We start from the raw sequence: 15,241 nt of genomic DNA, 5'->3' as shown, positions 1-15,241 counted from the left end.
TGGGACACTGTATTCCTTGTTCTGGGCAAATAGCACTTCATAGTCAGTGAGTTAGTGGTGATTCTGAATTCCTGAAAGAATTCCTGCAGGCATTCCAAGCTGGATCCATTTTCGGTGAACTCACCTGTACCCTCAGAAGACTGAAGACACTGCCTCGCCAGGCCCATCGCTTCTCTGCAGGCCTAGGTCACATAGATCTCAGGCAAGGTGACAGATACTGAGCCAATACAGTAGTTACACACACAGGAAGGATACCCGCCAGTCTCTGTTAGACAAGGATCAAGTAACCAGTTGGAACTGTCGCTAGAGGTGTCACATTAGACTTTAATAGCAACCACATCTCTGCGGGGCTCTTTGCTTTTCAAGTTGCCTTCACGTGTGTTATCCCATTGCACGTTCTACTGCAATAAAACAGTGTCTGTGGCTTAGGCCTGAATTGCAGTGTCAGAGGGAACGCAAAATGTGCCCAAGAACATTTCATGAAGCTATTTCTTGCCTGTGCAAAGGTATTTAATAGGAATTGACTGGCTCCTATATTAAAAAATGTAAAAGGGCTCAGCTTGTAAACAGTTTCTCCCGCCCTCTGTTTGGCCACTTCCGGTTCAGTGCAGCACCTTTGCCTATTTTTCATTGGGCTACTTAGGAAATCATGACTCTCTTTTTCCCCTCTCCCCCATCTTTTTCATACTGATTTCCTCCCCCATCTTATATACTTGCAGGTGAGCCCCACCCCTGGGTGCATCCGGGCTCTCATGAAGATGCTGTACTGCCCATACTGCCGAGGCTTGCCCACCGTGAGGCCTTGCAACAACTACTGCCTCAACGTCATGAAGGGCTGTCTGGCCAACCAGGCGGATCTGGACACCGAGTGGAATCTCTTCATAGGTAAGAGCCAGGCAACAGGTCCTGCAACCAAGACCTGCGACCTGCAAGTGATGGTGATACTTGATGCTTCTGCAAGATCAGAGGTTGTGATGACTTTATAGAGACTAAACTGGCCTTTTAACAATGTTAAAACAGTCTTTTGCAGTTTCCCCCATTGTCAAATCTTATCAGAAAATAAAAACCACTCAGGTTTTTATTTGTACTAAGTTAATTGGGACACAGGTTTTGCAAAAACAATTCCTTTGATTGCCAGAATGAAGAGAGCTCAGTATTTTCTCTGACACATGCCAGTTTCCCGTCTCATCCTAAAGAAAAACAGGCTCCAAGCACAGGAGGGTCCAGAAGTTAGGAGAGAGGCTGATGGGGGTGCAGGGAAAGGGTTCTGCATCATGGCTCCTCTCGAAGGTATTTCCCAAATAGCTCTCTAAGGATAAAAGGACACATTTTATAGGCAGGCTTCTCCCAGGCAAGTACACAAGCCTTGAAAGAGCAAATGTGTTTTCCTCCCTCTGTCAAATGGCCTTCAAGTAAAAGGACTTTCCGTTGCATTTACTGCAATTATAGAGTGACAAGCGGGGAGTTGAAAATAGCAGCTGGATTTGTCAGCCTCAGCCAGCCTTCATCATTTATGCAACCTCTAAGCAGGATGCATGCGGAGGGTCTTCTGGCCATTCCGAAGCTTTAGGGCGCCGTGAGAAGGGACTAAGACATGTTAGAATTTAGGAGTGCCTATCATCGCCCCAGTGGGCCATAATTTTACGGACATGCAGCATTGCCAATGAAACTGTTGGCTGCCTCACTGTTTTGTTTAAGAAGACCAGAGAAAATATTTCTGAAGTTAAAAGCAGAAGTCTGCATCAAATAGGAAGTCATATAAGAAATTCTCGGGACCAGTTCAGAATGAGCAAGTTTAAGTATGTTTGCTAAATTGTTTTCACTGAGGAATACATTTTTAGGACTTAGGTTACTTAATATGAAAACAGAGCAACATGACACTTTGTAACATTGTGGAGTTATGGGGGAATAAATATGTTCTGTGCAATATAAGATTTGGATTAGGTGTAGCAGAGAAAAGGTGCCTCAATCATGCTTGCAAAAAATGTAATCTCACCCAAAAGAAATCTTTAAAAGTTTCATATTTTTTAATTCAATTAGACCTCCTAGAATGCTGTGAGTTATATAGATCATTTATACTTTTGGGTTGAAATTGACTTAGTTACTAGTACTGCCTTTACTCGAACTGAGCAATTGATGGAAGTTGGTGTGTGGGTTATATTACGTAGAATACGGCACTACTGAGCAGGTAAAGGCTTTTTACATTGTAAGAACAATAGTTACTTTCAATGTCGTTTTGAATTTATGTATTGTTTGTATGTGTATATTTGTGACAAGGCACTCATGTGGAGGTCAGAGGAAAACAAGAGTGTATTGGGTCTCTCTCCTTGTACCATGGACGTTCCACAAAGTGAACTCAGGAGTGGTGGCAAGTGTCTTTACCCACTAAGCCATCATGAAGGTCCAAGACAGTTCCTCCTTAATGGTTTCCCCCCTTGGTGCTCATTGGATATCCTAACATAGAGCAGATCTTTAGAGTTTCAATACACTGGGTTGTTAGGCGACAGCTTGATGTGAAATTTAATGTCTAAAACAAAATCAGTTGATTTTTTAAAAACTAAAATATGAGCTCCCCCATGTGTTGGTTATATTAGAACAATGAAGAGAGTTTGTGTCTAGTTCCAGCTTGATTCGCTTCATGTGCTTGCTTCTTCTCTCCTCTTCTCAGTCCTAACGTTCCACAAGATGATCCTTCAGGGTCTTTGTCTTCATCCTGTTTTGCTATAGCACTGAGAGTTCCTCACCAAGATGGACCTGTAGAGCAAAATATACACTTATCTGGATGAGCAATATTCGTGACACATTTGTTATTCAAAAGTGCTAATTCCACTCTCCGAGCTGATACATCTGGCATTACAGTGTCACAGTGTCCATAAAGGCAGCAGCAAAAATCAGGAAGAAAACGAGTAGTTAGTTCATCAAGTGTTGTTGTGTAAAAGCTTTTCTCTGGTGATCGCCCGAAGCCCTTTTCTCCCACACACCTGGTGTCTATTCGTCAAACCCTGCACCTCTCTTAGGGCCAATCACAGCTGCCATGTATACCAGGTACACAAGCTGTTTAGATCTTCAGGGTGCTTCCCTTTAGTTACTATGTACTCATCTAAAGCATTGCTGTGGTGTGCTGTCAGCTGAAGAGTCACCGCAGTGCTGGTTCTCATGATCTCCGCAACGTCAACACTTAATTGAAAGGGGTAAGTCCTTAGAATTCAGTTGGTGTCTGGATAGCGTCAAAAGAAAAAATTCATGGCTAACATGAGGTGTTTTAAGTAATCAAGTGAAAACCCCGAAGGTATTCCATTCTCTTCTGAAGTCCTGTGCTTGTAGTGGTGGTGTTTTCCTTCAGTCTTAGAAAAAGAGGAAGTCAGAAGTCTGGGCAAGATTCATTTCTTAGCCCGTCTCCAACAAGTTTAGCTGGGAGCCCTATACAGAGGTGCCACTTTAAAACTCTTACCAAGATCATAAAGAAAATGAAGAACTCAAACTTTATGAAAGCAAAACTTTATTTTATTTTTTTAAAGTTGTTGGCAACCTTGGAAAAAAGTCTACTAGACCAAGCCGAGTCTGCTAAAAAAGCATCAATTTAGCAGTTTAGCAAGTGTCTTAACCCACCCTGTAGCAGCCTGTGGAACCTCCCAGAATAAAGCACAGCCTGCATTATCTTTGGTGATCAGTCAGAACAAATAGGTGATCTGTGAGCACCCTGAGCCAGACAGTACCCTTGAGGAACATGAACATCGTTTGTAGCCTGATCTTACTATCAGGAACAGCAGGAGGCAATCCCACTTTGAGGCACTGAAGGTCTGCTGAGGCATTTAGCCCAGCTGTTTTGTTTTGTTTTGTTTTGTATGTATACACGGTTTGACCCATTCACACTTCTGAATGGTGCCTACATGCAAAATGATTTCCTTTTTAAAAAATAAGTGCTTAGATTAATTTAAAAGCCTTTACAAGGGGTCAGTTTGTGTGCAGAACTCATTTTAATAACATCCTGCAGTTATTTTGAGTATTTAGCGACCATACCAGGAATCCATAGGTAAGAACTGTTCTGCTTGACAAAAGACCATGCTGTAAATTACACCTAGAGTCTAAGCACAGAAAACAGAGATCAAATTACATGTAAGTGGCTATAATAAATCTTGCAAACACTTTAAAACCATGGCTTTGTGGGGCAGTCTCCTCCAAACATCTGGTACCGTAGAGAGTGTATTGATGAGAACAGAAAAGGGTCTCTTTTTTAAAAAGCTGCTGGTCTGAGAAGAGAGCGATGACTACAAGAGACTGGGACCCTACTTCATCCTGTGCCACTTTGATTCACCAACATCACACACCGTGCCCCCATCACAGCAATTAATAGAAGACCTTCAGGTGCGTTTGTTACAATTGTACAGCCCGGCTGTTCACAAACAACTTTGATTATTTTAGAATATTAATTCAAAGCACAGAATAAGACTAGTGGTTCTTGGCTCTTCGTATGAGCAGAAGACAGACATCTGTAAATCTTCACTCATGCCATATGAACCGTGGCACCTAATAATAAGTCACAGGGATATGTACTGAATATGTTAGATATATATGCTTTTGCCTATAGGGAATTTAGTGTAGTTTATTATGATACAGTATTAGTATAATAGAAATTTAGGGTACACGATGTCTAATCAGTAAGGAGTTTTACCTAGGCTTCGGGAAACATTTCCTGGCCAGGTATAGAATGAAGTAGTAAGTATGGTGATGTCACATTAGCACCATCTAATAAAACTGATGTTGAATGCCAACAGCATATGTAATCCTTATGTTTACAAGTATCTGTCCCATTTCTGTAGGTCTGACATGGCCTGTCTGTGGTTCTCAAAATACTTGGTTGTTTTTATTTTAATTCTTTTTTTCTTTTCTTTTTCTTTTTTCTTTCTTTCTTTCTTTTTTTTTTTTAAATCAAATCTCACTACTACTGACTTGAACTGATGGGCTTTGTAAAATAGAATTACTATGATGTACACAAGCATAGATGGAGATATAAGTTAGAAATAAATACCCAGACCATATCTGGACTTTATTGTATTCGCTATTATATTAGCTATTATATTACATTATATTATATTACATTATATTATATTAGGCCTTGGACACTCAAAAAATTGACATGAGTTATCAAACTTTCTGGGCTTCTTTTTTTTTTTTCCCCAGACTGGCCAATAAGTAAGTTTTAACACAACCCAAATATAGAGACAAGGGTAAGTCTGTCAATTATGAACCCACCTTATCCCGGCCAAGGGACTTACTGTGATGCTGTTCACCCCTTCTTTTGTTCGTCCAGTGTGTCTTTACCCAGAGCCCGTCGCCACTCTAGCATTGGTGTAAGCAGAAGACAGATGGCTGCGGCTTGGTAAGAGTCATACTCAGGAGCATCTACCCTTTGAATGGAATGAATGGAAACTAGCCAGGAAGGCTTAAGGCACTATCCAGACTTTCCTGTTTTCCTATGTAGATCTGCTTTTTAAAATGTAATTCTGAGTAACTCAGTGATTTGAAAATCATGCATCCTTGTTGTTAAAGGAATCCATAAGGACAAGAATGGTTGGAACAAATCAGATAATGAATCTAGACTTTGTGGCAGCTGCTGCTGTCAGCTTGTAAGCTAGAGCCAGCTGCAAAGAAACTGTGTAAGGCCAGTTGACTGACAAGTAAGTGTTACATAATAAATTTAAACTTTGGTGCAAAGATGTCTTTCTCAGAACCTACAAGGACAGTCTTCAATGTAAATCATATGTACTTTTCTTTTAGTTTGGCAAAAACGGTGTTGGACAAACCATATTTGAAATTACAAGATAAGCATTTGTTGTTCACAGCAAATAAACACCTACTTTGGTTTATAAAATATACAAGACTATATATGATGTCTGCTTTTTAGGCAGCTGTGAAATAGCATGAAAGACTATGTCAAGCATTTGTGTATAATACTACTATTTCAAACACATCCTCAAGCATGAAATTCTATAACATAAAATCTGCTAAGTTCTATAGTTACCAAGCATTCCTCGGCGGGCTTCATGTGACCCTTGCTGACGGACTCTTCCACAGCCTGTTTGTAGACTCTGTAGCCCTGTAGTGTAGAAGATTGTTTCCTCTAGACCAAAGCAGCAGAAAAACTTGAGAACTACTGTCTTTCCCAGCCAGCGCTCAATGCCTCCTCATCTCCACTCTGTAATATGAGAGTGTATCCAACAACACAGTCCAGAAGCTCAAATCTCAATTGAGGTACAAAGGCCAAAGCAATTATTTAAAACTCTGGTCTTGCTGTATTTGTCTTCATGCATTCCTAAGAAGACCAAGAAAGACCTAAACAGCAACAACAAACAAAGATCCCCATGTCTCTTGTCAGTAGAATCACAATGCCCCCAACCCTTGGCCTTCTTTTTGTAGTTATTGATAGATACCTCTCATTTTTTGCAAGCATTTATCAAATACTGTGTTGTCTCTGTAATGCTGGAAGAATTATATGCAATAGTAACTTCTCACCAGAGGCTTAAAACAATAAAACAAAGAAACAAAAGGAAAAAACGCTTGGCTGGACCCAGCAATTTTTCCTTGGCTGTATTTGTTATGAATTGCCCAAGTTTTAAATAATGTTTTATTTCTGACCTCTGCATGTGTGAGATTCCCTCTGTGGTACAATGTGATTAATGCTGTTCACGCACCTTACTGCGTGGGCTGCTCAGCAAATGTAAGCCAGGCTTTATTTTATTTTATTTTATTTTATTTATTTTACATCCCAACCAGAGTTTACCTTTCCTCCTCTCCTCCAAGACCCTTTCCCGATCTCACTCCCCATCCATTCCTCCTCCATTTCTCTTCAGAAAAGCCAGGGATATCAACTAGCCTTGGTATATCAAGTTGCAGTAAGACTAGACACCTCTTCTATTAAGGGTAGACAGAGCAATCCAAGGCAAGGCAACAGAGTCAGACCGAGCTCCTGTTCCCACTGTTCGGAGTCCCACAAGAAGATCAAGCTGCACAGCTGTCACATCTGTGCAGAGGGACTAGGTCAGACCATGCAGACTCCCTGATCGGCGGCTCAGTCTCTGTGGGCCCCTACAGGCTGTGGTTTGTTGATTCTGTGGGTTTTCCTGTGGTGTCCTGACCACTCTGAGACAGGCGTTTCTTAACCTTTGAGAATTCACTAATCTTGATCTATGAGTTAGAAATGTGTGGGTTACACAGGATTGAAATTCTCTTTCTGAGACAAGTAATTTTCCAATGGTTCAAAGCAAGCAATGGACATTAAAAGATGTTATGTTCAAGTTGTCATCTGGGGGGGGGGATTCTTCATTTGCACTTCAAATTCTTATATTTATTCACTTATTTCTAGCTCTTATGTACTCAACTTGTATAAATTTAAAGCTTTTAATTGGTCTGTTTCCTATTTACTAATTTATATTCATTAATCTAAACTAGATTTCAAAGATCGATCAGAGCCATGATATAATATAGGCATACCTAATTTTGCAATTATAGCATCTATTAGGACACAAGATATTTCACTGGTAATGTGATTCTTCATGAAGTACCTTTATGCCTTACCAAGTTTACCAGTTTCCTTAGGAACCAACTGAAGAAGGATTTTGTTTGGCAAGAGAGTGCAGAGTTAACTCAAATTATATCAAATAGTTAGGAAATTTGCTCTCTACTTTTAAATTAAATTTTACTTATATTTCATTTTTAATATTTTCTATAGACAAATTGAGTAATTGGTTGTATCAAAAGGTGATTGCTTTTAGCAATTACCACTTGACTTTGAAAATATGATATCACTTTTTCCAAATGCAAATTGTAACAGAAGTGTCCAGCCTTAGGCATTATCAAGAGAAAGTAAAATACCAGAGAGAGAGAGAGAGAGAGAGAGAGAGAGAGAGAATATATATGTGAGCATGTGTGTATGTGTGTGCATGTAAGCATGTGTGTGTCTGCATGTTTGTGGAAATGTATGCATGTATATATATATATATATATATGTATGTACATGTTCATGTGTCTGTGCATGTCTTTGTGTATGCATGTATATTTCTGTGTGTGTGTATGTGCATGTTTGTGGACCTGTGTGTATGTATGTAGGCATGTATGTATGTTTATGTGTGTTTGTGTGTATGCATGTTTGTGTGCATGTGTGTACTTTAACAGGGGACTGAAATACATTCTGAAAGGGCAGCAAAAACCAAACACTGTAAACAGTATCCAAGTCTTAGCAGTTTCAATTTCAGCCAATGTGTGGTGGTAGGAACTGTATTACAGAAATTGGAAAATAAGGAAGAGAAATCGGGCTAACTGAGAAGATTTTTCTAGAAGGCATCATGGTACATAGCTGTTCAAAAACTGTTTTGTGGCAAGAGCCACAAAATCCTGCATCTGGTGACAAATTGAAAAGAACAAAGATAAGGTATCCTACCACGTAAATCACACTCGAGTCCTTGTCAGCAGCTGTGTTAAATGGAAAGAGAATGGCGCCCGTACAATCGCATGGCTGAATACTTGGCCTCACTTAGTGAGGCTACCTAGAATGGGTCGGGAGGACTTGATGAAGCAGGCGTGGTTCCCTGAGGGAAGAGCTATGAGGCGCCACAGGGCTGGGGGATCCTGGAGTGCTCTCCCTCTCTCTACTTTAGTATAGAGATGTGAGCTCTGGCCTTTTGCTGCCACCATCACTTTGGTCCCCCATCATGGACTCTAATGGTCTGAAACTCTAAGCTGAACCAAACATTCATTATGATGTTTTGACACAGCAACAGAAAGGTCACCAAGAAATCAGTTACTATGAAAAAATCTTCATTTTGACCCAAATATCTTATCCTTGTGTGTTATTGTCATGTGTTACTTGTGTTAATGATGTCTCAGTGATACTTGCGTTAATGATGGCACTGGGTGGGATTCTTTGCCTTATACAACACTTACAGATATTTTACAACAGCTTTGCTAAGCAGACTTTTTCAGTTCACAGTTGTCTCAAGAGAAGAACTGATGATCATGTTTGAGTTATTCTTGAAATGACTTTTTTTCTTAGGCATTTTTATTCACTGGTCATAGATGGCACCTTTAAAGAAAACATATTCCCTCCATTTACTGATCTGTGATTTATTTATTGGGATCAGCCCTCAAGGAACAACGGGTGAAAAATCAAGCTGAGAGATGTGACTCTGGTCACCTATCTTGATGGTCAAAACATATTTTTATTTGATACTTTAAAGGGGGGACAAATCTAAATTTTTGTAGAGTAATTTAAACTTTTGAGAAACTTCACGGGATGTAAAACCTTTGAGGTTACAACTCACCTAAAAATATAACATCTATTAATACTTCATCAGATAGCCAAAAGAGAATTTAAATTAAAATTGAGCATGAAGTAATCCTTGTCCTTGAAATAACAGATTATATATAAATCTCACATGAATGGTATGTCTTCAGTTTTTCTCTTTGCATGGATTTTAATAATTTGTCACACTAACACTTTCCTTTATTTCCCTCTGAAAAGTGTGAAAAGTTAGAAAAAAAACAATGAAATAGAAGTATAACACCCTTCAAGTACCGATATGCCTGTATGTGTTCCAGCTTTGTTCCTTAAGGCACAAGGATTTTTCTAGAAGCCAATATAGGCAGTTAAATGTCAAACAAGCCTAACAGTATTCACCCCTAAGACCCATGCTCAGAAACACATTGGTTTAATGAGGGGTCTAAGAATTATATTGGAAAGGGTAAGTAGGTCAGAGGAGGTGAGAATGTTTTGAAGTATCAATAGTCCTTCCATTCCCATGTGACTTTTGGGTTCCCCAGGTTTAAGTGGCAGATTCTTTGCTCTGTCTCAGTCCAGTGTCTTTGATTTTTGTACCTGACATCCCTGACTTTGATATAGCCTTCTGTCCAAAACTCTTAGGAATATGAATATGGTTTCAAAAATTTAGTCTCTGACTCAAAACAAGGGGTCTGGCCCAACCTTCTGGAGAGCTTAAACCACAAATAACCCTAAGAGAGCTTCTTAAGAATAACTCCCCTATACTCCTGCACTTGACAGCACCATGGTGATTTAGGCTGAATCTCATAGCTGAATTTTAAATATTTGGCAGGTACCTGCTGGCACAACTGAACATGTGCATAATACTATACCTTATTTATTTAGTGTACAGATACGTATTGCTCAGCTTGTCCAGAAGAGAATATTCACACTTGTCCTGCAGCTTGCTTGCAACCACAGCATTCCATATCCACATTGAAGTTGTAAGAAACTTTATATCCACCTCTTTAATCCTGGATCCCATTTGGAGAACACTTACATCAAGCAACATGAGAATTACTTTATTTTTTAATCTCTTAAAAAAAAACGCTATTAAGAAGCCAACGTTCTAAGCTTCAGAGAAGTTAAACACTGGCCATGGTCATGTAACTATAAGTTACAGTGGTGAGACTGGTGTGCAGAGCGAACATTATTATCTGCGGCACCAGGTAACTCCTAATATTGCTTTAAGAAATGCAAATTGGTGTTCAGCAACATGGAGTGATATCATGTATTGGGGGAAACTGAGGCTATGAAATTAGCACTATTCTGATTACTGTCTTTGATGATGGAAATATTCTCTATATTTTTAGTCCAGTATAGTACTAGTAGCCCTCTCTCAGCATGTGGCACTTTAAGTAAGCTTACTGAGATGAATCAATCAATCGTTTTAATTTTTTTTACTTTTAATGTATGTATATTTAATAGAATATAGTCATTGAATGTTTCAAATACAGTTAATGTGTCCAAGGAGCCATATTTTTCATCATTGCCCCTTCCCTTTATTGAAGTATACCCACAAAATACATATTTACTGGCTTAGGAATAAAACATAATAATTTCATTTGATTATACATTATGTGTAGATAATGGTTACTATTGAATAATGTAGACTTATACCCTAAAATTCCTATCATTGACATGACACAACTCAGTGTCACAATTTCTCTGATTCTCATTCAAATCGTCTTTATCAGATGATTTCCTTTGTGCTAATGGACTCGTTACATGTGCACTAGGCACAAGAGAGGGTCACGTAACCTCATCTTAAGGCTTGAAACATGATTTTCCACAGAGATGAGAGGTGTGCTTTCAAAGCAGAGTTAAATTAGGTAGACGAGGCTTAGTTAGGAGTTCAAGTCCTCAAATCATTCTGTGGACTTGAATCTTGGTGACCTCATTTACAGTCTATGTGACTTAAATAATGTTGTTTATACTTCATTCATTGCCTTATTCCCATCAGTAAATATGAGTGTTCCTTCCTCTTGTTACTATGACGACTAAACTAGAAAGTGCATATCACTCACCAAGAGATAAGGCGTGTCCACAGAGTGACCACTGAGCTCAGAAACAATATGGATCCCTCTTTAAGTGAACAACCTATGAAGAATACAACAGAAAGTAGGATTGAGAAAAGAGGAAGTATCAGAGTGTGCCAACCAAAGAGGCAAAGCGACAGGTAAAGGAAATTTGTTAGGCCATCTTTAGCTGACAAGAACTTACAGGAGGGACAAGGAGAGGTGTAGTCCACCCACCACCAGTCTGTTTCTTGGTTTCTCTTGGTTTCTGGGAGGTATGCCCCTTCCCGGCAGAGAAGGCTTTGCCTTGCTCTGGTCTCATTTAAGGACCCCAGCCCGGAAAAGCAGTGGCATGAAGCACCTGCCGAATTCACGAGGGCAATCTCGTCCGTCTATGTCTTTGGCGGTGAGTGCGGCCAGGATTCCACTATAGAGGTTTCAGGTCTAAATCCTTTCCTTTGTCTTGAAGGCAATGGCAAGCCGTGGGGTTCTTTTATTCAAGGAATGGCAGAATCTGTTCCACAGTCTGACAGCTGAGTAAAGGATGGGTTCAGATGGGTGAGATGAACGGCAGCGCCACTAGATACGTCATCAAAGTGTGACGTGAAGGAGGACGGACAGCAGAAACCATGGTAGCGTAGCAATGGGAGATTTACAAGACCCTACAGATAGACAGTGAAGACTAAATGTGGAGACGAGAGAGCAATACATCAGCCATGGCTGAGGCGAGTATCCAGGGAAAGACGGTGGTGTCAGCAAATAGAGGAGCTAGTTCTTTAATCTGTTTAGGGCTTGTTGTATTTGAAAGACAGTGAGACCAAAAAAAAAAAAAAAAGGACATTTTCAAGTAGATGCTAAAAATGGTGGTGTTCTCTCTTCCTAAGGCAGAAGCCAGGACTGTAAGAACCAAGGCCCAAAGGGCTCTATGGCCAATGTCTGGAATCAACCCTAACAGATGCATACGCCAGAGTCCCAACTCCTGGGCTGACACACGTGCCTGACTATTCTCTCTGTCGCTGTCTCTGTCTCTGTCTCTGTCTCTGTCTCTGTCTCTGTCTCTGTCTCTGTCTCTGTCTCTCTCTCTCTCTCTCTCTCTGTCTCTCTCTCTCTCTGTCTCTCTCTGTCTCTCTCTGTCTCTCTCTCTGTCTCTCTCTCTGTCTCTCTCTCTCTGTCTCTCTCTCTCTCTCTCTCTCTCTCTCTCTCTCTGTGTGTGTGTGTGTGTGTGTGTGTGTGTGTGAAAAATTGCACTGTCTTTACCACTAATGTGAAACACTTAAGTTTTCTCATTTATGCACACTCTCAAAAATGAGGCTGAGTCTACACGCCCCAGCCTTTTTAATTAAATGTAGCTAGACTACTACAAATATGAGTGTTCAGCTTATAATTCAACAGAGACATGCCTGGATGTTTCCCACAGTGCATTTTCTCACTCAGGCACCCCTCTGCTGGTCTTACTTATCACATACAGTGATGTTTTATAATTGCATTCAACCTAAGAGGAAACTTCATTTCTATTGGTGTTGCCTTTCTCAGTACACGAACTCTTGGATTAATTTGTTCACTTCTGGCCGTCACCAAGTTCTGAAGTTCAAGTTAAGGCGTGAAAAAGTTAATTTTGTGAACAACAACAAATTCCAAAAAGGAATTCATTCCCCTCTCTGGCAAGAAGTCTATATATCATAAAGCAGCCCTTGACTTCACTGCATGCCCCCGTGGCACAATTGTCACAATGAAAGCTCGGCACACAAGGACCAATGTAATCTATTCATTGGATTCTGTATACTGATTCCCCCAAGGAACATCACAAATATACGTGATGCAGCTTTTGAAACGCAGCCTTCGAAGGAGCAACCACTTCTGTTTACTTATCTTTTGGATTTCACATTGCAAAGTTACTGATTTAAGAATGCCCTAGAGTATAAATTATTTCTCCAAACTTTGGTAGTGACTTCTGTCAGATGCTTTCTGCTTAGCCCGTTAAAGGTGAAAACCATGAAATATTAGTTGATTTATTACCCAAGAAAAAGCCCTAAAACCACTTGTCCCTCTTTGGAAGGCTGCCAGAACAAAGTAAGACGAGAGGTCGGGCCTGGGAACAGTAATTTGAGGTCACCTATGTGGCTCAGAGCAAAGGTTAAGCCTGAGGCTGTTTTTAGTCTTCTGCTCTCATTGTGAGCTTTTACACTTGTTTTTCTTAACACACATGGGAGTTTTGGCTTTTAAGATCAAAATTTCAAAAGGTAAAATAGTGGCCTTGTAGCACTAAATATATGGCCCTTTATTATTGAAATACCATTCCATTTCCGTTTAATTGAATTTCATAAAGTTACCATTAGAATACATTAATTTTTTGAGTAGGATTTGATGCTGAAACCCCATTTCCTAGTAAATCATTTTAGATTTTGAAAAAACTCACTGATCCTTCTGTGTTATATCTATGCCTCTTTCTTTTGGTCTGTGATGCCTAGCGATCAGGGTGTCCCTGCTCGTCAGAAACTTGTTGAAGTCAACTTTTAAGATGTAAGATAAGGATTTAATTCAGAGATGCATCCAGGCATGTTCAAGATGCAGAATTAATAGTTTGAAAATGCAGCATGATGAAGTATAAGCCTTATTCAACAAATTGACTACAAGAAGAAAATCAAATTTTTAAACAGAAACATGTTAATCCAGCAGAAGAGTAAACCGGAGAGAAGGTGGCAAAGGTGGCTGAGAAAATGTCATGTGCCCTTCCCCCAATAAGTCTGAATTTATTTATGTGGAAAGCTGCAGCCATCTGGACTAATTAGCAGTGTAAGGACAGAAACTATAAGCTACTGCCTTCTAGCAGACACAAGGGCATTTATTTTTCATTTAGACTACTCTTTTTAAGAGAAATTCTTACCTGCTATGTAATACCATGCTTAATACTTTTTGGTTTCAAGTAATAAAAATGAGTCCATGCTTGCACATGTATGTGGAAGCCATGTGTGGAGGTTAGAGAACACTCTCATGTGTTGGGATGTGGTCGTTCCTTTCTACCTCGTGTGAGACACAGTCTAGCCATTACTTGCTGCTGAGTCCACTAGGCTAGCTGGCCCTCGAGCTTCTGCAGACCCTACAGTCATCTCGTGTAAGAGCCCTAGAATCACAGGTGTGTGCTATTGCGCCGTGCCTCACTTGGGTTTCTGATGATATGAATACAGTTCCCCGTAGTGGAGCAGCTAATACCGTGACCTCCCAGCCCCCGTCTGAAGTGGGGTCATAGTGTTTGGCAGAGTGTTTCTCTATGTCACTTAAAAGTCTCCTGACTATATGCTTCTTCTGTGATGACCACCTAAAAGTTTATTTAACCAAGCCCATATCTGTACAAAATTCCACATTAGAAGATTCTTTTTATTTATTTATTTAATTTATTCAGATTACAACTCAATTGTTATCCCATTACTTGCATCCTCCTGTTCCTCCCTCCCTCCCTCTTTCACCCTATTCCCCTCCCCTAGGTCTAAGACCAAGAGGGACCTCCTCCCCCACTATATGGTCAAAGGCTGTCAAGTCTCCTGTGGGTAGCCTGCTTATTCTTTGAGTGCGATCAGGCCTCCCCACCAAGGGGAGGTGGTCAAATATGGGGCATCTGAGTTCATGTCAGAGTCAGTCCCCACTCTCTACATAACTGTGGAGAATGTCCTGTCCATTGGGTAGATCAGAGTAGGAGTTTGATGTTTACTACTTGTATTGTCCTTGGTTAGTGCAATAGTTTGAGCAGACACCCCTGGGCCCCAATCCATCCATCATGAGGTTCTTCTTGTAGGTTTATAGGACCCTCTGGGCGCTTCTATTTCCCCATCTCTTATATTTCTCTTACCTAGAGTCCTAGTAGGATGTCCTCACATCTATCCCAATCTCCTGGTAAGTAAAGACTTTCGTGGGA

At 40.2% G+C, this 15,241-nt stretch overlaps 1 protein-coding gene and 1 long non-coding RNA gene across 4 annotated transcripts in view; one reads left to right on the top strand and one right to left on the bottom strand.

Annotated features, from left to right (window-relative positions):
• The window catches only part of GPC6 (glypican 6), a 1,016,336-nt gene that overhangs the window by 672,867 nt on the left and 328,228 nt on the right, over positions 1-15,241 (top strand). For both annotated transcript variants that reach the window (XM_084768281.1, XM_084768282.1), the window contains exon 4: positions 720-885. In XM_084768281.1, coding sequence (XP_084624407.1) covers positions 720-885 — 166 coding nt within the window. The remainder of the gene's footprint in view (positions 1-719; positions 886-15,241) is intronic.
• Positions 896-14,270, bottom strand: LOC311589707. 2 transcript variants are annotated; one of them, XR_014776629.1, is made up of 4 exons: positions 11,537-14,270; positions 11,341-11,413; positions 6,023-6,333; positions 896-2,754 (listed from the first exon to the last, which is right to left on the bottom strand). It is a non-coding gene; the product is annotated as an uncharacterized lncRNA (long non-coding RNA). The 2 variants fall into 2 exon arrangements; XR_014776630.1 differs by lacking the exon at positions 896-2,754 and having other exon boundaries at positions 5,143-6,333.

Source organism: Acomys minous (assembly GCF_964271855.1).
Source record: "Acomys minous genome assembly, chromosome: 18".
NCBI classification, from domain to species: Eukaryota; Metazoa; Chordata; class Mammalia; order Rodentia; family Muridae; genus Acomys; species Acomys minous.
Note: the sequence above shows the minus strand (reverse complement) of the source record. Positions and strands in the feature narration are given on the sequence as shown.